Genomic DNA, 26,470 nt, shown 5'->3' with positions numbered 1-26,470 from the left:
TTTTCTCTTTGAAAGCCTTTGAATGCCAATTTAACTGCACGAACCTTCTGTTCATTCACATGAAGCTGATCAATTAGATCGATCAAACAGAATGACTTGCAGGCTGATCAATATTTATGGCATATTATTATCAGATTTTTTTTCTTTACACAAACACAGTGATGACATTTTTTTTTTAATTTCTTTATTTTATTAGAGCTAAATTCATCCAGAAAACAGTTTCACTTCAAGCAGACACAATAAGACGTCCAGGTGTCTGCGGGCTCTGCGCTGCTGCTGTAGCCGAGGAGAGGCTCCTCCTGTCCGGGCTGACCGTCTCCCAGCTGCCGCTCACTTCCTGCGGCGGGACGCGGCTCCCTTCTTGCTGCTGCAGAGCGCGAAGAGCAAAAACAGAGTCAGAGCTGTACAGCGAGGCTTTATGGTGACTTCATGTTAAACATTATAGATGGATAGTTGTTTTAAAAATATTAAACGTGTGATAGGCTATTTAGAAGAGTGCACAGAATAAAAAATAAACCGACTGCTGGAGCACTTTCTTGAGGCCACATCGCCCTCTAGTGTCCAGATTTAGAACTACTAGTTACAACCATGGACTCTGACTGGGATAATATTTAGCAAGACATTGTTAATGCATAAATAATAATAAAAACATTTCAAAGAAAAAAAAAATAGAAAAAGTAAGCCATATCCAGGATTGCACCATAATAAACTGATGTCAAACTGTCAAGTTGGTCCTTTTGAGAAAAAAGTAAAAACAAACAAGCACTTTACCTAAACATGTCATATTTTTGCAACATTAAACTGCTTCACTTCATTTCAGAGGGAAATATTGTGCATTTTTGTACATTTTATTATTTCTTTATTATTATTTTTTATTTTTGTTATTAACATTATTAAAGGTTAAGCTACTCGGCAGTATATGAAATGCAGCAATCATTACAATCACAGAATATACTATTATTCTGAAATGGGCCATTCTGCAAAACAAGTCAATTTACTTCTTATTAGTATATCATTTAATTTTCATTACTTTGTTTTCACAAAGTTTGGATTTAGAAGTTTGATTGTTTTGTCATTTTTCTGCCGAGAACATACTGTATGTGCACTCAGAGATAGAATAAATAATAACAGAATATGTTAAGAACTGTGATGCAGAGTTTTTTTGATTGTTTGTGTTGAGTGACTCACTGTTTCTGCAGCTCGTCAATGCGATTCCTGAGAGAGACCACCTGAAAGACAAACAGCTGTTTGAAGCAGATACAGAATGTTTCTCACCTGTTTAATGCTGCAACATACAACTATTTCCACGATAAAATATCATCAATTAAACACAGTGTGCCGTATTTTAGACCCCAAAACTTCAGTTTGCTGAATCTGATTATCTTTTGCTGCTTTTAATTTCCATTTTTCTTACTTTTTTGACTGATCACACATAACTGCTCAAATGTAAAAAGATCCTGTGTTTTACCTGAAAAACTCCAGACATTTTTCTTTTCTTTTAAATATAAGCTACAGCTTCAGGTTGGAAAGCAGATTTATATACAGAGCTGTTTTATACCTTCACTGTTTTCACATTTTATATTAAATGATTAAATCTGACAGCAAAGTTCTTTTTTACTAAAAATGTTGCAGGACTTTTGACCTCTTCACACTTTTTCCTGAAGTTCTGCCAGAAACCAAACTCTTCTCCTGTAAACTGTAATCGGACTAACCTCACCTCCCACCAGAGTGTGTTGCATTGTGCAGAAAAGATCCAACATATCCTGACTGACCTCGTATCTCTGTCTCTTGAGCTTCTCGCAGTGGTCATATTTGATGGCCTCCAGGCTGTGCAGCCACTCCCACAGCTCCTTCGCCTTTTCCCTGAACAAACACAAAGCAGGAGCCGAACACTCATTGAACGATCTTCTGCACCAGCTGAACATCTTTGTTTTGCATGTCAAGTGACAAAAAACTACAACATTGTTATCTTGAGTGACAGAACGAACATTTCCATGGCCTGTCTGTCTTGAATAATACCTCAAACACACTAGAATCAGACCTGCACATTATTCTGATTTTCACAATCCTGCATGGGATGCACAATGACATGCTCTGTTATCTTTTGCTTTAACTTCTCTTTTGTGCTTTTTTTTCTATTATCCATGTATGCAATGCTTTTTGTTTTATCCTTTAAGAATAAGTTGTACGACACAAGGACAATGTTTCTGCATGTAAAGTTACTTGAGTTTTTTTGTCCATGTTTTTTTTTTTCAATAAATATATGTTTATTCATGCGTTATTTTAAATTTCTGTATTATTTTGCATTTATGCTTTATACTTTCCCCTATTTATTTACTCAAGTATTTATTTATTTATTATTTTCTTTATGGATTTGTTCTTCATTGTGTAAATGAGGGGGAAGTCAGAGTGCAAAATAAATAAATACATTTTAAAAAAGCAACAAAAATTAATAAACAACAGTGAAAATTACAGAGGTAAGTAAATAAATGTGAATGAATACATGGGTAAATAAATAAAGAAGCAAATTAAAACAGAAATATCCATTTATGTCACATTTTATCAATCAATAAATGGTTACTTTTATTTTTAATATTGTTTTTAGTCAATTTATTTGCATATTAATTCATTTAGAGTAATTTATTGATTTATTTTTGGAGTTTTTTCCTGCTGTGTGTCACCTGAGTTTGTCGTCGCTGAGGTCGTCAACGCTCAGAGGTTTGCATCTCTCTGCCATGATCTTCTTCTTCTTTTCTCTCTCAGTCTGCTTCTTGCCTCTCTTCCCTTCAACCTACAACAGTCAGACGAGTTAAAACACAAACACGTACAAACATCTGTTTCTGTGAAGTTGAAGCATCCACCACAAATGAATCACAACAACAACAAACAGAAAGAACTGAGCCTGTACCTTCTGCAGGTGGCTGCTGAAGCCGGAGCCCATGCTGCTCAGAGCGATCTTCTTCTTGGCTTCATCCTCGGCCTTCCTGTGGGCGTCTGCGTCCTCCTTCCTCTGCCGCTCCGCCTGGAACATTCGTTTAAAATATCACAATTTCACAAGTCTAAGGAAAACCACTTGGTTAACTGGCATTATTTTATTTATGTCCACAAATGGTAATGAAACAGTGTCTTGTTTTTGCTGACCTCCGGTGATTGAATGTATCACTTGTTGCAGTAATGCAACGTACTGGAAACTGATATCCCAAAGATGATATGATTGTTTTTTATTGTGATTATTGTCAGACTCTCTTTTAGACTCTTTTTTTCTTTATTTTGTCATAGTTGCTTTGCAGTGTGAAACAAAAAAACATAAGCCTTAATGACCACCAAAGTGACAAATAAAATAATACATATTTTTAAAATATATTTCGCCTGATATTTCCAGAGTAACATCATGATCTTTAGGTAAATAAATAACACTAACCATAGTCCTAGTCCTACATATACATCATTAAGATTATGATTTATCCTTTATTAATCGTACAATGGGGAAACTCAAACTTTGCATTTAAGTGAACACACCATGCAAGGAGCAACAGGCTGCACTTTACTTTTCAGCTTTTCAGCTGCAGCTTTTTCTGCAGAATTTTCCACCATGAAACAGACTTTCACCATTTGAAGACATTTCACCATTTGCACGCTCATCTGCATTTGTAGAACAGCCAGTAGGAACGTTCTCTCTCTGAAATGACCTTTGATTGACCAAAGTCTCCTGGCTTTTTTCTAACCCCTAAAAACAGAGGGCTGCAGCAGTCTTGTTTTCTCTCAGAACTCTTAAAATAAACCGACACTGAATTTTTGCCCAATGACAGCAAAAAACCTGCATATTGTAGCTTTAAGTTACTCTTCAAATCTCTATTGTGATGTCTGCAGTCTGAAACTCAAAATTAAACTTTTTTTTATCTCGGAAATGATTGTGCAGCAGGTTCAATACAGAGTGGGAAAAGTGCAAATAACTAAAATATAAAGATAACTATAAGGTGTTAATAAGGTGCTGATCCAAAATATAAACAATAAATTCTTACTGATGGCTATTTGTAAAGTGAAATCTATTCTAAATGAATGTATTCCAACAGTTTACTGCTGTTGAAATAATAAAAGAAGTAACAGGACAGAGGGACGTACCTCCCTCCTGGCCTGTCTCTCTTTATCTTTCTCAGCACGGATCCTCTGCTGCTCAGCTCGCTCAGCCCGACGCTTCTCCTGAAAACACAAATCAAACACCATGTTTCACAGTTTTTTACCATGTGTAGAGATCAAGCTACAGCTTTATTAGCCTGGTTTATTACTTCATATCTGCTGTGATGTTTAAAATCAACATAAAAGTACATGTAGAAACACACACACAGGTTATCAGGTGCATCTTTGTGTTTTTATTTGGGTGAAATCTCACAATTCTTTCTTTGAGTGCGATGAGCTCCTCCTCCTCCTTCTTCCTGCACTCGAAGTGAGCATCAATCAGCGACTGCAGCTCATACAAGTCCTTGTTCTGACGTTTCTTCTGGATGTCCTGTTAGAGGAGGACAGGAGACAAACGTCTCTCAGACAGACAGACAGGATGGACTGACAGCCAGAGTCAGGGGACCGAGAGGACCTGTTGAGAGCTTCCTGGCCGGCTCTGTCTCTGCTGATTGTAACACTGTTAAAGTCTTGATCTCCTTTTAGTTAAAAGCAATTTTATTTCAAAGTTAAATTTCTTGTTTTTAACTTGCATTGTTTGGATTTATGAGTTTCAAATGCTTCCAGGGGTACAGAGGTAAGATTTGGATGCATGTTTGCAGTATTTCTAATGTATGGAGGTCTCCTTCAGGCAACACTTTTTAAAAGTGCAAATCTCTTAGTTTTGTTGATAATTTTCTCCTGAATATAGTTATTTGTGTTCCTGCATATAGGGGCTACAGGGTGGTGTAGTGAGGTCAGTCAACAAAAACAAATCGACTTACATCAAAGTCCACTTTATCGCCATCGGGAATCTTTGGAGCAGAAGGTCTGTCAAAGGAAAAAAAGAAGAAACATAAAATGTCAACAAAGGGACAGAAAAAGGCTGAAAATACCAAAAAACTACAAACAGATGCGACTCCAAATGACTGTAAAAATGGGAAAGACAATCACAAAGACACAAAATAACTACAAAGAGATGCAAAAAGACTACAAAAAGGGGCAAAACAACCACACCAAAAACACTATAAAGATAAGTTAAGAAGTAACGCAAAACAACTAAAGAGACTCAAAATGACCACAAAGACACATAAAATGTCTACAAAGAGAGACAAAAGGACTGCAAAGACACTAAAAACAACTATGAAGATGCAAAACAGCTACAAAGAGACACAAAGAGGCTCAGAACAACTATGATGACAGAGGGCAAAACAACCACAAAAAGACACAAAGCAACTACAGAGAGACACAATGGCTACAAAGAGGGATGCAAACATACAGAACAGGGGCAAACAACCAACCAGAGCTTCAAAACCAGTGCAAAAAGGGGCAAAAACACAGACGAAATGACTACAAAAAGACAAAATGACATATAAAAAGAAGACAAAGGCGACGCAAAACAACTACAAAGAGACTCAAAATGGCCACAAAGACAAAAAAATGTCTATAAAGAGACACAAAAACAACTACCAAGAGATACCAAACTGCTGCAAAGAAACATAGAGAGACTCACAATGACTACAAAAAGGGGCAAAACAACCATAAAGAAACACAATCTCTCTTTGTGATCATTTCACAAAGAGAGATTCAAAAACACTATAAAAATGGGCAAAACAACCACAGACAAAAAAATATCACACGAACAAACTATTGCAAAGAGACAAAAAAGGATAGCAAAGATACTAAAAACAACAAATAATAAACACACCACCAAACAAGACCACCAAAACCATTACAATGAGACACAAAATCGCAGAGATGTACGTAATGACTATAAACAAACACAAAACAACAACTAAAAGAGGCTAAAGAACTATACAGTCATGGAAAAAAATGACTAAACTGACTACTTTTGTTTTCTTCAATTTCTTGTTCATTTTAATGCCTGGTACAATTAAAGGTACATTTGTTTGGACAAATATGATAACAAAAAAATAGCTCAGAAGAGTTTAATTTAAAACATTTTCCATGGTTTTCTTGATAATGATTTTGGTTATTATTAAGAAAACAATGGAAAATGTCTAGATATCAGCTCTCAAATTAAACTCTTATGAGCTATTTTTGTTGTTATCATTATATTTGTCCAAACAAATGTACCTTTAGTTGTACCAGGTATTAAAATGAACAAGAAATGAAGAAAACAAAGGTGGTCTAATATTATTTTCAATGACGGTACAGTCTGTATGTAATTTACCACAGGAAATACAATAAATACTCACTTGAACTTCGGCTTCTCCTCTTTATTTATTCCAGCATTAAAGCGTCATCAGGAAGAGAAGAGAGAGATCAGACTGTTAGAGACACGGTAACAGAGAGAGACAGACTAAAGGCTGCTGTTAATCAGAGGGAAGATCCATGTGAACAAGCTGAGTTACATCTCAGGCTGCAGGTTGTTTCACAGTCAGTCTCAGTTTATATCAGTGGCCCAGTTCCTGTGTGTTAAGTTCTGTAAGCACACAGTAATTTTATCTATTTATTATGAGTTAATCTGTTGTGCATTAGTGTGTGAATCAAACCAATAATCGGAGACATCAGTACGGTGTGTGTCATAAACCACATGAACTATTTAAGAGTTTAATTTTCTGCACACGTCTCACAACAGGGAGTTTGACACTGAATTACTGTTAATTGATGTGCATGGTAAAAAAAAAAAAAGAACACAGTTGGGATTTTTTACAGGAACAAATAAATAAATAAAGGTTTGTGATTAGCTTTTTAATTTATTTTTTTGTTTGTTTTATGGAACCCTCACACTAAAAAAAACCCAAAACAGACAACACAGGAGGAAAAACGCAGGCAGGGCAACAGCGACTCAGCAGGAAATACAAACTACCATCTTGATCTCCCTCGTCCTCTGGCAGGACACATTCATGCAAAGAAGAGAAAAGCACAGATGAGCAGAGGGGCCCCGAACCATGACTCAGCATTTCTGAATCCTTCACCCTGTTCCTCCACATCACAACGGAAATATTCTGCCTTTCACTCAACAAGGATTGGTGACAAACTTAAAAGGAAACTTTGTTTTTTTTTTAAAATTATTATTCCACGTTTTTATGTCTAAGTGACTAAAGGGAACAACAGTTTTGAAATCAGTCCAGTATTGAGTTTAAGTTCTGCAGTGTAATCCTTCAGGCAACAAAAACAGTCAATGTATGTCCACAAAAGTGCTTGTTTATGGAGGCTGTCTTTCCTTTAAAAACAATAGGTTGTTTGTAGTTCCAGCTCCCTCTAGTGGGTGCAGTAATGATGAAGTCACTCAAGACGGAAGTAAAGTTACAAAGTGTATAAGAAAGCCTTAGAGCAGCGATCATCAACTGCAGAATAACAGCCTAATACATTCAGAAAATGTGAGGAGGAAAAAAAAGTGTTCTGGGATTCAGCATATTTACAAAAAGGTTTCACTCCTCAATGAACTGGGTCCTTGGCAGAAATATGAGAGCATTTTCTAGTTAAATATCTAGTTTTTATTCTGGATTTCCCATGTTTATTAAGACTATGCTGACACTGATATAGGTAAACAAATAAAGCATGAATTCAGTAAGAAAGTAGAAATATCTAACAGTGATAGGCTAACTTGGCAGAAGTACATTATATTTTCTTTATTTAAAAGTTCGACCCCCACAGTGTCTGCTTCGAAAAAGTCTGGGTCTCAGACTAATGTAGTTGATGACTCCTGCCTTAGAGTTTAAAGAGTATAAAGACTGACAAAGTCCGCTCAGGGTGGATGATCAAACAAACAGGACTTTGACCCAGGAGACCGGTGGTCTTGTTCCATGTGGAACCGAAAGTGATGGATCTACCTCACTTCTGCTAATTACATCCATTTATTTTGACTTTTTAAACTTTCTTTTGATACGCCTAACCATGTACTTTTACATAACATACATTTTACCTAACCTTAAGCAAGTAGTTTTGTTGCCTAAACCTAGACAAACTGTGACCATCTGGAAAACGTAACAAAATTAAGAGAAATAAAGAGAATTAAATTATTTTCTTTACCTTTCACTTGGTGTGGTTTGTTTGGCTTTGTGTCTAATTAAGTCTTACTCAAGAAGAAATCTAATGTGGCCTCTTCCTCTTACATTGTCAGGAAAAGATATTCAGCCATGACATCAAAAGTCTTTTTGATAAATAACTAAGCTACGTGTTCTGTTCTCCAACACAACAAACTCTTGTCTGAACTCTTTCACTCATGTTTCCACTGTTGTCTTCTGGCAGCAACTCACATTTCACAACATGTCACAACATTTATACTTTGCAACATGGATCATATGCAAACAAGGGGGCAAATTGCACACAGCTGCAACACTGTATTGGAGAGTTGGCGCCATAGTATCATTAGCACAACTTCTTTTGTGAATCAGACCTTAAGACAGGGCTGTTAGCAGCTGCACTTTGTGAATTCACCTCTGAGATATCAGTGGCAAAAACAAATACATTGATGTTTTTTAGTTGCCTGAAGCAGGGATTCCCAAAGTGTGGTGCACTGACCCCGAGGGGTCCACGGGCTGCCGCTAGTGGGTGCACGAGATGAAAAATGTAATTATTTTAGTTTCATTATATTGAAACTGTGTTTCAGATTAATTCAAATGCGAGAGCGCATTGCTGTGATCCTGATTATTTTATTATATGTGTGTTCTGGTCATTTGAGCATAATTAAGCATGCCTCCTTTAAAATGGCTATAAAAAAGCTTATTGCATTTAGTTTTTTTTTTAAGGTGTGGGGGATTGGGGGTGCGCGGCTAAAAAACTTTGGTAACCCCTGGCCTAAGGGATAACACTGCAGCCTGTTTCATGGCTGCAGCCTGCAGCACTCCCAGTGCTCTTAGACACAAAAACATGAGTAAATACCACTGTTTCCCTTTATTATTATTATTCATGTGTGGAGGCTGTGAAAGAGTCCCTGTCTGACAGGGAAACAGAAACAGAAGAACAGAGAAGAATACAAATCAACATACCTTCCTCTTCATAGGCGTCTGCATGCAGCAAGCGTCCAAAGCAAGAGCAGAACAGAGATCATTAGTGGTGGGACTGGTCAGCCTGCTCCTGTCCTCTTTACGCTGCACAGCTTATCAAGCACATTTACCAGATTGGGGTGTTCGTATTGTGAATACGGGCCGAGGCAGCCACTGCAGAAGTCCCACGATGTAACATGCATTTATCCTGCATCGTAATGTACTAATTTTATTTAGAGAAGCACCTTCTGACTGCGTAAAAATATTTCAAAGAATAAGTTGATTTCCTAGTTACAGCCTTCTACTTACAGATCCTCGTTTAAATGTGTGTGTACCTTAGTGTGTATGAAATATTCACTATAGCACTTTATAACAGTTTGGTTTGATCTTCTATGTGCTGCAGGTTTGTTGTGTCATATCACTATTTAAGTAACTTCAAACTGCAGTTTTTAACATTCATCAAGATATCCATCATGATTGTTGCATTTTATTAATATGATATTGTTTAATGCTGCTCTTAATTTTTGCATATATCAAAGAAATTGCAAAAAATTAACAGGGGACGAATGTAACACTGTATGTAAGTACATTTCTTCAATTACTGTGGTCAAGTATACATTCTAAGGTATCTGCACTTCTTTCATGAAACTTTATACTTCTACTCCACAACATTTTAGAGGTAAATATTGTAATTTTTAATTCATTTTACATTTAGTTTTAGTTACTTCAATTCAAGTTCATCAAGAAGTTCCCTTAAAACAGTAAATACCTGTAAACTGGTCAAGTTCCATGATATCTGATAAACAGGATGTGATGTTAATCTTTGCATTATGGACACAAAATATTTTTGGGGAAATTAGATCAGCAATTAGATATGTTTTTAAAGTTGTATTTTCTGTGTTTATAGTCAGTGGTTGAAGGTAACTAAGAACATTTACTCTATTACTGTGCTCAAGTACAGTTTGGGCGTACCTGTACTTGTACTTGAACTAATTTATGTAACTTTATACTTCTACTCCACTACATTTTAGAGACAAATATTGTACTTTTTACTCCACTAATTTTAGCTGACACCTTTAGTTATTTTTCAGGTGGAGATTTAACATGAAAACATGATAAATTTATAACAATGATTACACATGTTTTTCTAAATTAAACCTCATAACAGTATGTTAAGTAGGTGATTTAGCCCTACCCTGTAACAGTAAAATGCTGCTTACATAAATGCATCAATAACAATAATAACAATAATCCAATAATATATTTGGAATATGTAAAACAATCTGAGTGGGGTCATTCTGCAGAATGAGTACTTTTACTTTTGATACTTCAAGTACATTTTGATGCTGATACTTTTGTACTTTTACTTTCTGCAGTGTGGTATTAGTACTTTTACTTTTACTGCAGTACAGGATCTGAAAACTTCTTCCACCACTAATATATGGTAATAATATTCCTTCCTGCAACAGAGAAAATATTGATTCTCTGAACAGAAACTGCTGAAGCAGCAAAATCAAAGCATTAGTGGAGCCAGCGGACAGAGAAGCCTGGGACTTCTGCAGTGACTCCATCACTGATCATAAAAAGCTTTTTGAAACAAACAAACTAAAGCATTTCCATTGAAGACTTTGCATCCCAACACCCCAACGTAAATGCTTCAGAGCAACTCTTCATCTATAGAAAGCATGAAAAGAAAGATGCTAAACATGGACAGAAGGGAGGCAAGAAGAAAAGCTTTTACATGACTGAAACTACCCAGCATCCTCTCTGCTACGACAATGGAAAAAGGTCAATGAGGCCTAAACGTGGATAGAGGGCAGTCTGGTCATGTAAAAGCAGCTGGTTTTCTTCTTCTCCCTTTCAACATTGATATGCACATATTGAAAACACACATCTAACACTGGAAACAGGACATGTGTTGTTTGTTGTGTCAGCTAACACTGATGGTGATGTGTTGTGATAATGCAAAGCTCAAATGTTTGCTGCAGTGAAAAAAAAGGTTCTTCGAGGAGCCCGAAGACACCAAAAGGCACTTTAGAGTTCTTTGTTTAGAACGAGACTAAAGTGCGACACACACTGGCCTTGTCATGCCACGCCGGCCCCGAGCACATGTCATTAAACTGGTGACGCTCAAGTGTCCTGAAAAGAACAAATTAACTCCAAATGTGATCATAAAAGCATTAAATACATAAAGCAATGTGGCCTTTTCTAAGAGAGTTGTGAAGGTGTGCATGAGACTTTACAGTCAAGGTTTTTATGCTCATCCTACCTGGAATAATGAACCCTACTTAGTTGCAAAAAATATTTTGTTTGGTGGTAATATTATGCATATTAATAGGTAAATGTTTGCGATAAACTTTAAATTTATGGTCATGTTATCCTAAAAATGACTATTAGCCTAATATTATTAATGTCATAATGGAAGGGATGATTCTGTACATAACATTTAACTTTATTTATCTTATCTTAATCAATGTGTGTATATAAATTATGTAGTTTCTGTCTATTGTAGATTGTGGATTGTCCACCTTTGATTGTGAGAAGTGTCTTAAATGCACACAGACTGTGAGACTCTTCTTTAGCTGATAAAAGTCTTTTATTTCTCAGTAAAGTTTATTACAGGTAAACAGTGTGCAGGAATAGTCTCCTCTCTTCCCTATATGGACATTTCCTCCTGCATGTCTGCACAAGGTGTGCATGAACTTTACGGTCAATCATTTGCCGATTCGAGAAAGAGATATCTTGTGTACAGTGTAATAAATAAACCTTTGTCTGAGGTTCATCTAAATAATTCAAAATGTATAATCTGGCTTGTTTCATCAGCTGATTTGATCGTTGTCAGACAATTTAATGGATGTTTATCATATCATAATAATGTTGTAGGGGCCTACTCTGCCTACTAGTAGCTACAGCAGGTTATCAGCTCATTGTATTAGCTATTTTAGGCAGCGCCCTCCAGTGACTATAATAATTATGTACGATGGGAAGATTGGAAGCAAAGCGGGAAGTAGAGGAACATATTTTAAAGCAGGAAAAGTTGCTCTAAGAGAAGGAAACAAAGTCATCATTTTCACCCAGGAAACAGTCGTTTGTGTCCCATGTGAAACCAAAAGTAAATGTTAATACACGGTTGCTCATAAATTTGGAATAAAATATATATATTTTTACCTCTTAGCATGAAATGATTGTGACAATGAGATTTAGTCTTGACAGATATAGAACAATATCTTCTCAAAACTTTATTAATCAATCTCTTCCAAACATATCACAATGAAAATGAAACCACAATTAACAAAGGATTGTGTCCGAAAACAAAATTATTCCAACTTTATAGGCGACCGTGTATTTTAGGTAACATCACATAACTTCAGTGCAACACTTATTTACGTAACCAACATAACGTCCCTTTTGGTATGAACTTTGTCCTCATAAAAACTTTACTTTTGTCATTTACATGCTTTTTTTCCCACTTTTTAAACTTCTTTTATAAAGCCTAACCAGGATCTTTTTTGCCCTAACCTTAGAGAAGTAGTTTTCTGTGCCTAAAATTAACAAAACTGAAAGTGAAATCTAACGAAACAAAGACTTTCCATTGAATTGGCTGATAATAACCTACTAGAAGATGGAGTAAGCCCCCACATGCCCATACTTTTGGGATGATAAGCAATGATAAACACCCATTCAATAATCTGATAATACAAAACAATATACAAAACTTCTGACCTTATTTTCTGTCACAGGGTTGTAACATGTCTGCTTTGTTATCAAAGGTTTAGCAGATACTGACAGTGAATTCTCTGAACCATTAACTTTGTTTAATTAGCTGCATTATACATCTATATTTAGAAAAAAGCACACCACGACTAAATCACTCTAATATTTGGAGGCGAGCTGCAGCTGCTTTCTGACACGCTGCAGCTAAATTAAACTCAGTAACATGTGGGCTTTGTGTTTGTTGTTTTTGTTCTTCCAGACTATTAATAGCATCTGTCCCTGCTGGGAATGTGCCTGACACAAATTCTTCACTCATTGTGCAGATTCACAACTTTTGTCATACTGGGCGGTTATGAAGAGAAGGTAACTCCAGTGGAAAGGGCTAAAGGGAGGCTAGAGGGGAGCTAGATTAGTGAGCTGCAAAAATGTCAAACCTAACAAGACAAAAGAGTCTCAGAAGAACGAGAGGAATAAAACCTGCCAATAGATGAGATATCATCACTGTAGAGTAATGTCTACTGCAGAGATAATAAAACAGGAGAATATCTCATCACAACGGCAGATTTATTTCACATGTTCAAAAGCATATTTATTATGATTACAGTTTCTGCTCGTTTCTAGCATCTCCTGACAGTTTTACACTTTAAAACCAGCAAATCTAATCTGAAATTGCCTCTGAAGTCTGAACAGGAGACTTATTTATAGGTAAATTTATAGACCTAAACATAGTATTTATACAATTATTTATATAATGCATCTAAGAGATAATATGTTTTTTTATATATATATATTAAATGTACATATAGCAAACTTTTTGCTCATATTTACGTCAAGTCAAATCACTGATTCTGTCACCTACATGGTTCTGATAACTTTTCTAGTTAAACAGATTTACTTTAGTTGTAATGATTTTATACAACAAAATTACTGTAATTTTAGCAAAACTGACTGTCAGATTCTAATGTAAATCACTACTTTATTATACATTTTTTAGTTTAATTTCAGTAGCTGATGAATGTTATTTTTCATCAAGAAGAAAATGGTATAAATAGTAGCACTTCCTATCAACTCAAAAACATTGCTTTCTTTGTAGATTTTTGACAGATTTTTTTTAATTGCTGCCATTCACAAATAAAGTTTATGTTTTTCAGTTTGTGAAACATCATCTTGCAGCTACTGTTGAGCCACAAAGTGACTGAGAATAGGGGTGGGCAATATGTCCCTAAAAGATTATCACGATATTTCGTATTTCTCGACAATGACATTCTAGACAATATTAAAAAATACTGAAAAACATATAGAAAACATTTTAGTCTGTAAAAAAAAATAACAAGATAAAAATCAATCATACATCTAAATGTAGTGTAAATTGCAAATCTCAACAGTTGCAAAATAACTTATATAAATATATAATATAAAATAATATTTAAATATTATGGATAGTGTAGATATACTTTCAGTAGCTTGAAATGTGACGTGATACTATAGCGGGCCGCCACAGTCTAGGTAATTAATGGGAAATCCTTACACCACTACGTCAAGAAGTAGGGAATGTTGCCAATATCATGATATGCATTTTTTTTAACCCATAAAAAATATATATACCGGTATAACCGGGAACGATACGATATGGCACACCCCTAACTGAGCAGCTAATTAAAATCTATTTAAACTTCTCAAAAACATATTTTTGACATTATTTTAGAGATTATAATATATAAATATATAAATATTGGTGCAACTTTGCAAAACTTTACTCTGGACTTTTTCCTTCACAGTGAATTATTACTGTACATTCATAGCCTGGCTAACACCAGACCAAATCTCATTGGAGATTAGGTCTGGACACCTACAATGCTTTTCTCCGTAGAGGAGGTGTGGTTTACGATCCTCCGGAGCCGTTTATTGGGCGCTTAGAATGTCTATCAAAGCGTCTGTAGGTAGCTCTTAGACAATCAGATCAGTTATACCAGATGACGTAGTAGAGCAACAGAGATGGATGTTTGTTGTGTGTGTGTCTGTGAGAGAGTGTTGCTGCTGCTTTGCTTCTCCAGTTCTCCCTTTCTGCAAGATTATTTAATTTCACGCTTTATTCCCCCTCATGTCATTCAGCCACACATCCACTGATTTTATGGGCAATAAACAAGCTGCTGCGGGTCTCTGGGGGCTCCGCTGTCTCCCGATTCGGAGCGAGATCACCGGCGGTGACCGGCGGTCTCACCGGCTCGGCGCAACGAGCCGCAGAAACCGCCCGAGCGGCGCTAATAGCCCCGCTACCGGTGATCTCGCTACGAGCCGGGGGACAGCGGAGCTGCCGAGAGACCTTTCGCCTTTCAACTTTGGCTCTAAACTATTTAAAACACCATCTACAGCTAAAGAGAGTTTCGCGTCTGCAGCAGCCATGTTGGATCCGGAAAGCTTCCAAGTGCCGAGTAGTACGCGTCATCGTCTCACCGTCCCTCCCCGCTCTGTGATTGGATCCCTAAAACAGGGCTACGATAATCGCCTCGTTTCCAGACTGGCTGGAGGTTCGAAATCAAATTCGAGCGCGCAAGGCAGTCTGGGTATACCCAGGCTAGTACATTCACTGACTGAATTGGAAAAGGCCAGTTATTATTATTCATACTAAAGCCGCCCAAATTATTATTATTATTTTTATTTTTATTTTTATTTTTATTTTTATTTTTTTATTTTTTTATTTTTTTTTATTTTTATTTTTTATTTTTATTTTTATTTTTATTTTTATTTTATTTTTTAATTTTTTAATTTTTAATTGTATTTATTTATTTATTTTTCTAAATCAATGTTCAAACTCTCTTATTTTAAATTTTAATTATTATTATTATTTATTTCCATTTAAGTGTGTTTTTGCATTGCATACTTTTTTGTACAAGAAATTTTAGCGTTAGAAAAACAAATTTCGTTGTATACTTTTTTACAATGACAATGAAGGCTTTTTATTCTTTTCTACTATTCTATTATATTCTATCTTGTGACAGATTTTTGACCTCAGAAATTATTAAAAGAAGCTGATCTAATAATGAATATCTTTAAAAGGTAAAAACAGAAAGAACACTGCAGAGATGTAAGATGTAAAAGATGAGCAGAAACTGGACTCATGTGTGATTTTCCGTGGAGACTCTGGAGTTGTGAGGCCAACATGTTTTGCCGCGTGTTGATGCTGACAGGACCTTCTACCTACACAGTGCTGAGTGTCCTGCAGAGAACAGTGAACGGACCGCCCGTGCCACGTACCTTCCTCCTCATGAACCACCGGCTGCACCACCGGCTCTGGCTCTGGTTCTGGTTCTGGTTCTGGTTCAGGCTCTACCTCTGGCTCTGCCTCCACCTGGGCCTCCGCCTCAGGGGCTACTTCTACTTCTACTACCTCCTCCTGGGCTACGGGCACGCAGCATGCACCAAACCGTCGGGAGGGTGTCGGAGAAGGCCGTTAATGAAGACCACAGACATGACAAAAAGTGAGAGATTACTTTAGTTACACAGAGGATGGATGGGTGGGTGAGCGAGTGGGGGACAGAGCTGCTGGAGAGAGAGAAACACATGATGGTGAGAGGAGGTCAGTTGACCTTTCACACAGAAGCCATATTGAACTGCTGAGGTGGAAAACTTCATCAACAGCAGCAGGTTTGGTGCTGAAAACATTTCTTAATTCAGTTTTTTAAATTTCTACCATTACTTGAGGTTTTAATTAAGTAAACCCCCAAGGCAGAACATTTTTATTCTAATTATTTTGTCATCTATTAATAATAAAACTGAAGTCAAAGGTGTAAAAAATTATACATTTTGTTGTATACTTTCATACAATGACAATAAAGGCTTTCCATTCTATTCTATTCTATTCTATTCTATTCTATCTTGTGCCCAAAGTTCATTTTTCACCTCAGAAATGTTAATTTGATTAAAAGAAGCTGATCTATTAATGATAGATAAATGAGAGATAATTGATCATTTATAATAATTTATATATTCAGCAGAAACTATAACATTATAAAACTAACATCCATATTTCTAGAAAGTGAACAACTTCTGTGACAAAAATGCTGAATGAATAAAATTTTATTTTTAGCAGGATTGTTTTGTTAATAGTCAACCTTTAGCAAAAGTAAACCTGATAAAGCCTCTATTCCCAAATTCTCTATGTTTTATGAATATATAAGGAATATTAAAACAATCATTTTAGTGTGCTTTTAAATATTAGCTGTTGATGAGACTATCCTTCCCCTGTAGGTTGTTTGTATGAGCAGCTGATTACGACTCATATTTCTGGTTGTTGTTTTGTAGTAATTATGACGGGAGAAAAGGAAGAAGTCAGTTGATGCAGTATAAAGAGCAACAAAGTCCGCATGGGGAGGAGGAATTTGCATTGTGTCAACAAAAAAAAAACCAGGAAGAATGCTGTTGATGTCCCATGTGAAACCAAAATCGCTGACTTAACTTACATTACGTAAATGTGGGTTCACTTCATATGTAACTTCTGCAACAGCAGCTTTAAAATTGAACCTAAACCACGATATTTTCCTAAACATAACCCAGTAGATTTGGTGCCTAAATGTGACTAAACTGCTTTGCATGAACGCACTAAAAAAGTTAGCTTAATGTGCTCATATTTTTAGTAAAAATGTGAACTGAACACATCATTTTGCAACTAATGAACTTGAACACATTTAACTTTTGCAACAGTTAATAACACTAACTGTAAGACTGACGGCACCCAGCATGATTGTGTTGGTAAAATTTTTGTTTCCCAATCAAGTAGTGAACAATGTTTCCTAGAAACAGAAGGAGGAATTAACATATTTTGGGACAGTACAAAATAATTGACATGAAGTAGTTAATTTTATCAATACATAAGAAATATTAAAACAATAATTAAGTGTGCTTTTAAATATTAGCCATTAATGAGACTGTTCTTCCCCCGTAGGTCGTTTGTACAAGCAGCTGATTACAACTGATATTTATGTTTATTGTTTTGTAGTAATTATGACGGGAGAAAGGAAGAAGTCAGGTGATGCAGTATAAAGAGCAACAAAGTTCTCATGGGAAGTAGGAATTTGCAATGTGTCAAACTAACACAGAACACTGTTGATGTCCCGTGTGAACCCAAAAGCCGACTTAATTTACATCACGTCAATGTGGGTTCACTTCATATGTCAATATCTTATTTGAACCCAAACCATGATCTTTTCCTCAACATAATAGATTTGGTGCCGAAATGTAACTAAACTGCTTTGCAGGAACGCACTAAAAATGTTAACAATGTGCTAATATTTTTTGTAAATGGTGAACCGAACACATCACTTTGCAACTAATAATGTGCCAACAGTTGCCAATGCTAATGCTGAGATTGACAGCACCCAGCATACTGTTTTTGCAATTTTTGTTCCCCCATCAAATAGTGAACAGTGTTTTTCTTGTTAAAAATACAAAGAAAGGAATAAACGTAAATATATTGTGACAGTAAACAAATTTAAATTGTAAACGATGAACATAAACTAGTTAATTTAATCTGTGTGAACTGAACTTTGAGCTCACTCTTGTGTAGCATTTTGATTTACTGAGAGCTTCTACGCTAAAAGTCCATGTGGACCATATAAATAATGTGGACAAAGTCTTTCACAGTCAGTAAAAACAACAACTTTAAATGGAAGAAATAACACATTCTGTTCATTTAATTTCATGCATTTTAAGTCATAATTTAGAATAAAGTAATATTCAGTCATGGAAAAAATATTAGACCACCCTTTTTCTTCAATTTCTTGTTCATGTTAATGCCTGGTACAACTAAAGGTACATTTATTTGGACAAATATAATGATAACAACAAAAATAGCTCATAAGAGTTTAATTTAAGAGACATTTTCCATGGTTTTCTGGACAATAACCAAAATCATTTAAAAAAAAAAAAACATGGAAAATGTCTTACTGCCACTGGTCCTGAACGGGTCCTGTGGATTGTTTTATAACGTAAGAACGTATGGTATGAGTTGGAGAACTTTTTATGGGATTTTTACATACATAGTACATCATCGATGGAGTGTCTATATTTAACCTGCCTTTTGTTTACATTGATACTTGCTTGATGAAGACTTTGAAGGTCAAATAGTTTAAATATTTATTTTACCTATTTTTTAAATGTATCCTTCGAATGCTGCCTTTTCCCTGCCACTGTGGCTCACTTTTTTACCTTCTTTACTTTGTGCACAATAATCTTAAATAAAATGTAACATTTTCAAATGTATGTCCATGTGTCAAGTCTTCCCCAGGTAGCTCACATGGCTTCCAGTTTCTGTCCCTTTGATCTATTTTAAGTCTCTGCAGCTGCTCAGGTAGATTTCCACCTCCACTGTTAGAAATATGGCTGTTGTGTGAACGAGGTCAGCGACAGCTGCATTGATGTGACATCAACAGATGAAAATGTAAACATGTCGCATGCCGAGAAAATAAATGCAGAGAGCGTAGAAGCTCACTTGCATCTTTTTCTGCAGCATGTGATACAAAACATCACTCGGTCAGAAAAAGGTCACCCTTAACCTGGACGTGTTTGACTGACAGCTGTGTGTTAGTCAGCGCTCTGAAATAAACTTTTGTCCCTTTTAAAAACAATATTTAACGAAACAGTGAAGAATCTTCCAGGATTTTTTATTCATGCAACCGAGGATAAATAAACTGAGAGTCTGATCTGTTTAACTTTTATCACCTATTTAACTACAATAAGGTTTCGAAATTCCACTTTGCATTTTAGAAATCCTGCTACGGCTCAAATAAACTGTGTAGATGTTAGTACGTCCTGATAGAAAGCAGGTGTCAGCGTCAAACACTTCAGATTAAGGGTGAAATCAGGCAGCTGACAAATTAGTGCAATGGAGAAAAGATTTTAAATATGGAATATGGAATCGATTCAGTCATCTTTACCTTCCTCCTCTTCAGTTTCGAAAAAAAAAACAAGGTGGGACAACAGAAACAAAAATAACATTAAATTTAATTATCCTCTAAATTGACCTACATGTAAATTACAGTTAAATTCTTAAAAGGTCCAATGAAGTAAGAAGGAAAACATATTACATATTACAACATGTATTTCCAAATGCATTTTAAAAATATAATTAAAAAAAGAACACATATAATCTTTGCATTTGGTGCATATTTTTAAATATAATTTGAAAAAAATATTATTATAGTCTTATGGTAGAATAATTATGATTAAATAAAAGTCCATGTGGACCATTTAAATAATGTGGACAAAGTATTTCACAGTCAGTAAAAACAACAACTTTAAATGGAAGAAATAACAAATTCTGTTCATTTTAAGTCATAATTTAAAATAAAGCACTATTCAGTCATGGAAAAAATAATTAAACCACCCTTTTTCTTCAATTTCTTGTTCATTTTAATGTCTGGTACAACTAAAGGTACATTTGTTTGGACAAATATAATGATAACAACAAAAATAGCTCATAAGAGTTTAATTTAAGAGACATTTTTCATGGTTTTCTTGACAATAACCAAAATCATTATCAAAAAACAAAACATGGAAAATGTCTAGATATGAGCTCTTAAATTAAACTCTTACCAGCTATTTTGTTGTTATCATTATATCTGTCCAAACAAATGTACCTTTAGTTGTACCAGACATTAAAATGAACAATAAATTGAAGAAAACAAGGGTCTAATATTTTTTCCATGACTGTAGCTGTTTAGTTTTAATATATTACTGACATATATAGAAAGAACAAAGAAATAAGAAATAACACAAACTGAGTTGTTGTCACTTACCCTCGACCTGATCCCTGAAACATGAAAGATAAAACAAATCAATCAAACATAAAGCTGACTTCTCTACATCAGCTTGTTTTCTTTTGAAATGAAATGAAAACTAATAAAACATCATCAGACAGAAGCGTGTGTTGTTATTGACACTCACAGTTCCTCAGTGTCGGACATGCTGACAGCAGACTTCAAACCTGAGGGAGAAGATAAAGAGTCTGATGAGCTGACAGACAAACAGAAACTAGTTTGATCCCACAGAGATGTCTGTCCTGCTGCACAAATGTCAAACCTAAAGATTTTTTTTTCCCTTTTACTGAAGTGAAGCACTTCAGTTGTACTTCTCCACTGATAGTTCAGAGGTCAGAGAGCTGCAGCAGATATAATGATACTGTATGTATCTTTAGTGAAGCATTTTCACCTTGTCCACAACTGTTGACTCAGCTGGTTCAGAGGTGTTAACTTCTCCACAGAAGAACACATCATCACTACTTATGTCACTGAGACGTTTTTAGCCTAAAGAACATTTAATGCTTCTCTCCTGTTGATTTGTTGTGACATTTAGTGTCTCCTGCAGATCACACATCCCGCCTCGCCCGTTAAGCCTCATATAAATGCAAAGGAGATGCAACATTAAACATAAAAAAATAGATTTTTTCCCCCTGTTGTTTCCTGCCATGCACACAGCTTTAGTTGTATTTAATCAGGTTTTTGTGTGTGCTACTCACAGAACTGTAAAATCACTTTTAAAAAGTAGCTTCTACTCTGGATATATATAACAGGTTATATTACCAATGTTCCGCACAAACTCACTCCTTTACTTATTCACTACTCCATATATAATACACACTGAATTATTAACTCTACAGTGAGCAGCTTGTTAAGATTTTGGACACTTATCATGATGATTTGACTTCATCCCCGATAGGAATGAAGTCAGGGCACTTCATGGTATGTGATTGTCAGCAGAAAGTGCATTTTATATCTATTGTAGGCGTGTATGCTCCATTTTAAGGGCACTATATGAGGCAGAAAATCTAGAATTTCAACATTCAAATAAAATGTCTCAGAGTATTGGTAAGGATATTGCACTTTATAGGAAATAGGGAGTTTTTTCCCCAACACTACAAGAACCACCAGTTAAATTTCATTGACCTCCATCTTTCTTGAGTAAGGGAAGAAATCTCACCAGTTGGACAATGAAACCAAAACTGGCGACAAGACTTAATACACAAGATGTTTTTTGTTTTTTTTGTTTTTGAAACTTGGGTGAACCGACCCCTTTTCATTAACGATTAATCTGTCTAATTATTTTCTCCATTAATCATTTTGTATATTAAAAAAAAGTCCCAAGGGATGTCTTTCATACATTTTTTAATTAAGCTAAAAAAATCAAAAATATTCAGTTTAATATGAAGTAAAACAGAGAAAAGGAGGAAATCAGATTTTTTTTTAAGGCTGAAAATGGCATTTTCTGACTTTTTGGCATGAAAAATGGCTTTTACACGGTTACCTCTAAAGTTGGAATATGTATATTTTTTACTTCTTTACATGAAATGATTGTGATAATATGATTTATTCTTGATAGATAAATTGTTTGTCCTCTCGAAACTCTATTAATAAATCTCTTCCAAACATGTCACAAAGAAAATGAAACCACAATTAACAGAGAATTATGTCTGAAAATTAAATTACTCCTACTTCATGGGCGACCATCTATAACCAGGCAATATGATCAAAATATTCTATCCTGATACAGGCAATTTCATACTATCTCAATAATGATACATATCACAAAATACTATGATTTCTGGTTATTCATGAAATAAATAGTCTACATCTGGGGTCATCAACTATCATTTGTCCAAGTCCCAGACTTTTTCTAAGCAGACAGTGTGGGGGCCGAACTTTCAAAGAAGGAAAATATAATGTACTTCTGCCTTGTTAGCCTATCAATTGATATTTTCACTTTCTGACTAAATTCATGCTATTTGTATTTGCTTATATCAGTGTCAAATCCAGAATGATAACTAGATTATAAAAATACTCTCAGTATTTTCACTTCACTTCCAATAAGGAGGACGTTTTGTAAACCCTGTACTCCATATTAGTCAGACAGGACTTCTAAGGTTTGCTCCAGATTCTCTACATAGTGCAATAATCAGAACATCATCTAAATATCATAAATATTGCCATGACGCTGTCCTGCTGCTGTGTTTTTGACATTGCGATAGATTTTAGATTAGTGGACTAATGGTTGCAGCTCTACTCTTCAGCTCGGAGCATCCTGTAAAGAGTAAATGTATTTGACTGCTGGTGCCAACAATCCACCAGAACTGAGCCTGATCTGCGTTTGACGTCTTTCCTGGATTCAGCACCGGCTTTCACAGCTCATAAAGAAATGCCAAAGTCCAGTCCTATATTTGGGAAATACTCGTCTAATCCGCCCCAAATTCTCGCTGACGTTATGAAGCATCTCTCCCAAGGTCCCAGCGGGGGATGAGGAGCCGCTCTGCTGGAGACAATGTGGGAGGATCTCTGCTCTCTGTCTATTCTATATATCATATTTGATATATATAAAATGTCTTTGGATGACTCCTTCACACTCAGCCGTGAGCACAGCTGCAGAGGACTCTGAGGATTAGTCCTGGATCAGATTTCTCCCCATCAGCTGAGGAACGGTGTCCAAATAGCTGCTTTAATCCCTCGGCTTGGTCCGGCGGGAGGATCCTCGCCACTCGGACGGCCAATCAGCGTCGGCCTCCAACAAACGAGCTCTTTGATCGACTTACAGCTGACAGCGGCCTCACCTCTGTGTGTGCAGCATTCACTGTGTGCATACCGACACTTCAGCGCTCCGTATATTTAGTGGACGGTCACTTCATGTCTTGAGTATGAGAACACTGGATGAGTTCCTAAGTCTTTCTGAAACTAAAAACTCAGCGCTGAAACTAAGACCGATGAGACAGGTGAAGGGCACATCCTGAGCCAATGCAGAGCAGAATTAGATGTAAATTCCAATATGAGATGAATTTATAGAGTGATGCATCAGTCTGCTGAAGGATGTGTCTGTTTGTTTGTGACAGTAAACACACCTTCTCTGTCATCACCATCCCAAGACCTCAGAGCTCTAAGATGCTGGCCTGGTTTTCGGGTCGACCACGACGGCTACGTGGGTGTTAAATTCACAGGGAAAGTTCAGCATACTGGCAAGAGATTAGAGCAGGAGAATAGTCCAGTTTCCATATATATATAGAAATGTGTGAGTTAAAAATGAAAATAACAAAAAGGGCAAAAAAGAAGGAAGGAGAGGCTGAACTGATTGGACAATTTGGTGTCTACTCAAGGAAAATTAGGCAGTAGGGCAGAATCACATTAACAAAAACAGAATATTCAGCGGGAATCAAAGACAAAAGATGCAGCAATTTTCAACCAATAAAGAATATAACAGCTGGGAAGGCACTCGAAGATAAGAGGCTTCCGCCACGGCCAGGCTCTTTATCATAATGTTAATAAAAGTGAAAAATATTAAGTGTAGTGACTCGGATTTGTTGCAAAATTGAAAGGTTTCTTCCTTGGCTCATGCTTCAATCTTTCATCCAATTTAATCAAAATTGGGCAAGTTGTTCAGTAATCATGCTGATAAACTGACAAACAAGCCAGGCTGAAAACATAACCTCCTTAGTGGAGGTAAATATAATTAAAGTTAATTTCTCTGAGGCACAAAACTGCTAATTTACAGTAAACAAGCCGTGATTTTGTTGGCATGTGGCATGTGTGAGCCTCTCTTAGCGAGCAGCATATCCCGAAGAATTACAATCTTATTGCACAATTCAGCAGGTCACAGTCACAGTACATCCAATGCTAAACTTCAGGGCCGATGTGTGCTATTTGTTAGTGAATATAAGTCGAACTGGACTTAAATGGATAAAAAAATGAAGATTAAATCAATAAGATTTTGTTGGTGCATGCAGGTAAAACCAGTTTGAAAACGAATTGAAGAGATCGAAAAGAAAAATCCATTTATGGCGACACTTTACAGCTTCACAGCTGAACACCTCAACATCACATAAAGTGAAGGTGCAAACTGCTTTAATTTCACAGAACATTTGGCAGTATATCACTCTACATTATGCTCCTTTGATTACTTAACCACACTCTTAAGTTTCACTCAGTTTCAAATGATTTATGTCCTTTTAAAAGGTTAATGAAACATGTATTTAATAACATAAAATGGCATTTTTATGAAGCTGTTAATAAGTCTGTTCTCAGGAAACTGGACTCCTGCTCTCAAACCATCCACAACGTAAACTACACATGTCTGACATGCAGCAGAACATGTCCACGGGTATTTCAGACGCCCCTCCTGAGGTTACAGCCTCACACATGAGGATCTGAGTTTTCTCTTTCAACACCTGAGGCTCTTTTTTTCTACCGCTGCACACAATAAAAAGCAATAAAAACCAACAAAAATCTGGCCTTTTTTCGCCTAAAAGATGAAATAGATAGTGAGAATTGTGTAGTTTTGTAATGGCGAGGAGTTTCAGGCTGGGTCAGGTGAGCGCTGTCTTACCTCAGAGAGGAAGAGAAGCTCCTCGGACGATGAAGATGAAGGTCTGTTAGAATCTGCAGCCTCCGCTCAGAGAATAAGTCCTTGTGTTATAGTGATACTTGAGCTCATCAGGCCCTTATTGGCTGTGGGATGAGAGTGAGGTGTGTGTGTGTGTGCTGTGTGTGTGTAGTGTATATGTTTATGTGACCCTGGAGAAGGAGATGGGTGAAATACTGTGGATGGAAGAGGAGGGCTCAGGTTTAGGAAAGGAGCAGCTGAGAAGCTTCTGTTGCTAAATTTACAGTGATAGAAGGCTGAGAGGGGGGGTTACACATCAGCTTGGCATCCAGACAATGGAGGGAAAGTGTGTGTGTGCGTGTGTGTGTGTGTGTGTGTGAGTGAGTGCCAGACACTTCATCAAACAGTCAGTCAATCAGTCAGTACAGAGTAACACAATAACTGAACTAAAAACAGATTGCTCTAAACCCAGTCACTCAATTTTTTATGTGATTCCTGGAGCAATAAAAATAAACAATACCAGGTTTAATCAAGTATACAGTCATGGAAAAAAAAAATTAGACCACCTTTGTTTTCTTCATTTTCTTGTTCATTTTAATACCTGGTAGAACTAAAGGTACGTTTTTGTTGGACAAATATAATAACCACAAAATAGCTCATAAGGGTTTAATTTAAGAGCTGATATCTAGACATTTTCCATGGTTTACTTGATAATAACCAAAATCATTAATAATAATAGCAATAATAATAATGATGATGATGATAATGATAATGATAATAATAACAATAATAATAATAATAATAATAATAATAATAAATACATTTTATTTATGGGCGCCTTACAAAATCAACAATAAAACACTTAGTCCATCAAACAAGCAGTCATAAAAGCAGGCAATAAAACTACATACAAATACTAATAAAACTACATCATAATAATAATAATAATAATAATAATAATACTGACAAAAACAAAGAGAAAGGTGGGGTCATTTTCGTGAAAGTAGATTAAATTAAAGGGAGTAGTCCTGTCTAAAGAGATGGATTTTCAGGTGTGAAGGTGGTAATGGAAGTGGAGTTTTGGCTGTAATGAGGCATAGAGTTCCAGAGGTGGGGCGACTGAAAGCTCTTGATCCCATAGTCACCAGACGGGCAGGTGGGAGGATGAGCTGGATGGAGGAAGAGGACCTGAGAGAACACGTGGGTGTCTTGATATGGAGAAGCTCGTTGAGATACTGAGAGGCAAGATTGTTGATGGCCTTGAAGGAAAGGAGGAGGATCTTGTAGATCAT

General features: G+C 36.1%; 1 protein-coding gene across 1 annotated transcript; it reads right to left on the bottom strand.

The window, feature by feature from the left end:
• Nucleotides 1–203: 203 nt before the first annotated feature.
• LOC131981829 (troponin T, fast skeletal muscle isoforms-like) lies at nt 204–26,470 on the bottom strand. The gene is made up of 14 exons (XM_059346322.1): nt 26,329–26,470; nt 20,766–20,805; nt 20,618–20,631; nt 16,080–16,223; nt 9,114–9,131; nt 6,375–6,393; nt 4,941–4,986; nt 4,391–4,507; nt 4,123–4,200; nt 2,909–3,022; nt 2,682–2,791; nt 1,773–1,863; nt 1,189–1,229; nt 204–367 (listed from the first exon to the last, which is right to left on the bottom strand). Exons 1-14 carry the CDS (start codon nt 26,468–26,470, stop codon nt 331–333), a joined length of 1,011 nt encoding a protein of 336 aa, XP_059202305.1. The 3' UTR covers nt 204–330.

The sequence above is a fragment of the Centropristis striata genome, chromosome 2 (assembly GCF_030273125.1).
Source record: "Centropristis striata isolate RG_2023a ecotype Rhode Island chromosome 2, C.striata_1.0, whole genome shotgun sequence".
Lineage (NCBI taxonomy): Eukaryota > Metazoa > Chordata > Actinopteri > Perciformes > Serranidae > Centropristis > Centropristis striata.
The sequence above is the reverse complement of the archived record's forward strand: the minus strand, read 5'-3'. Positions and strand labels throughout refer to the sequence as shown.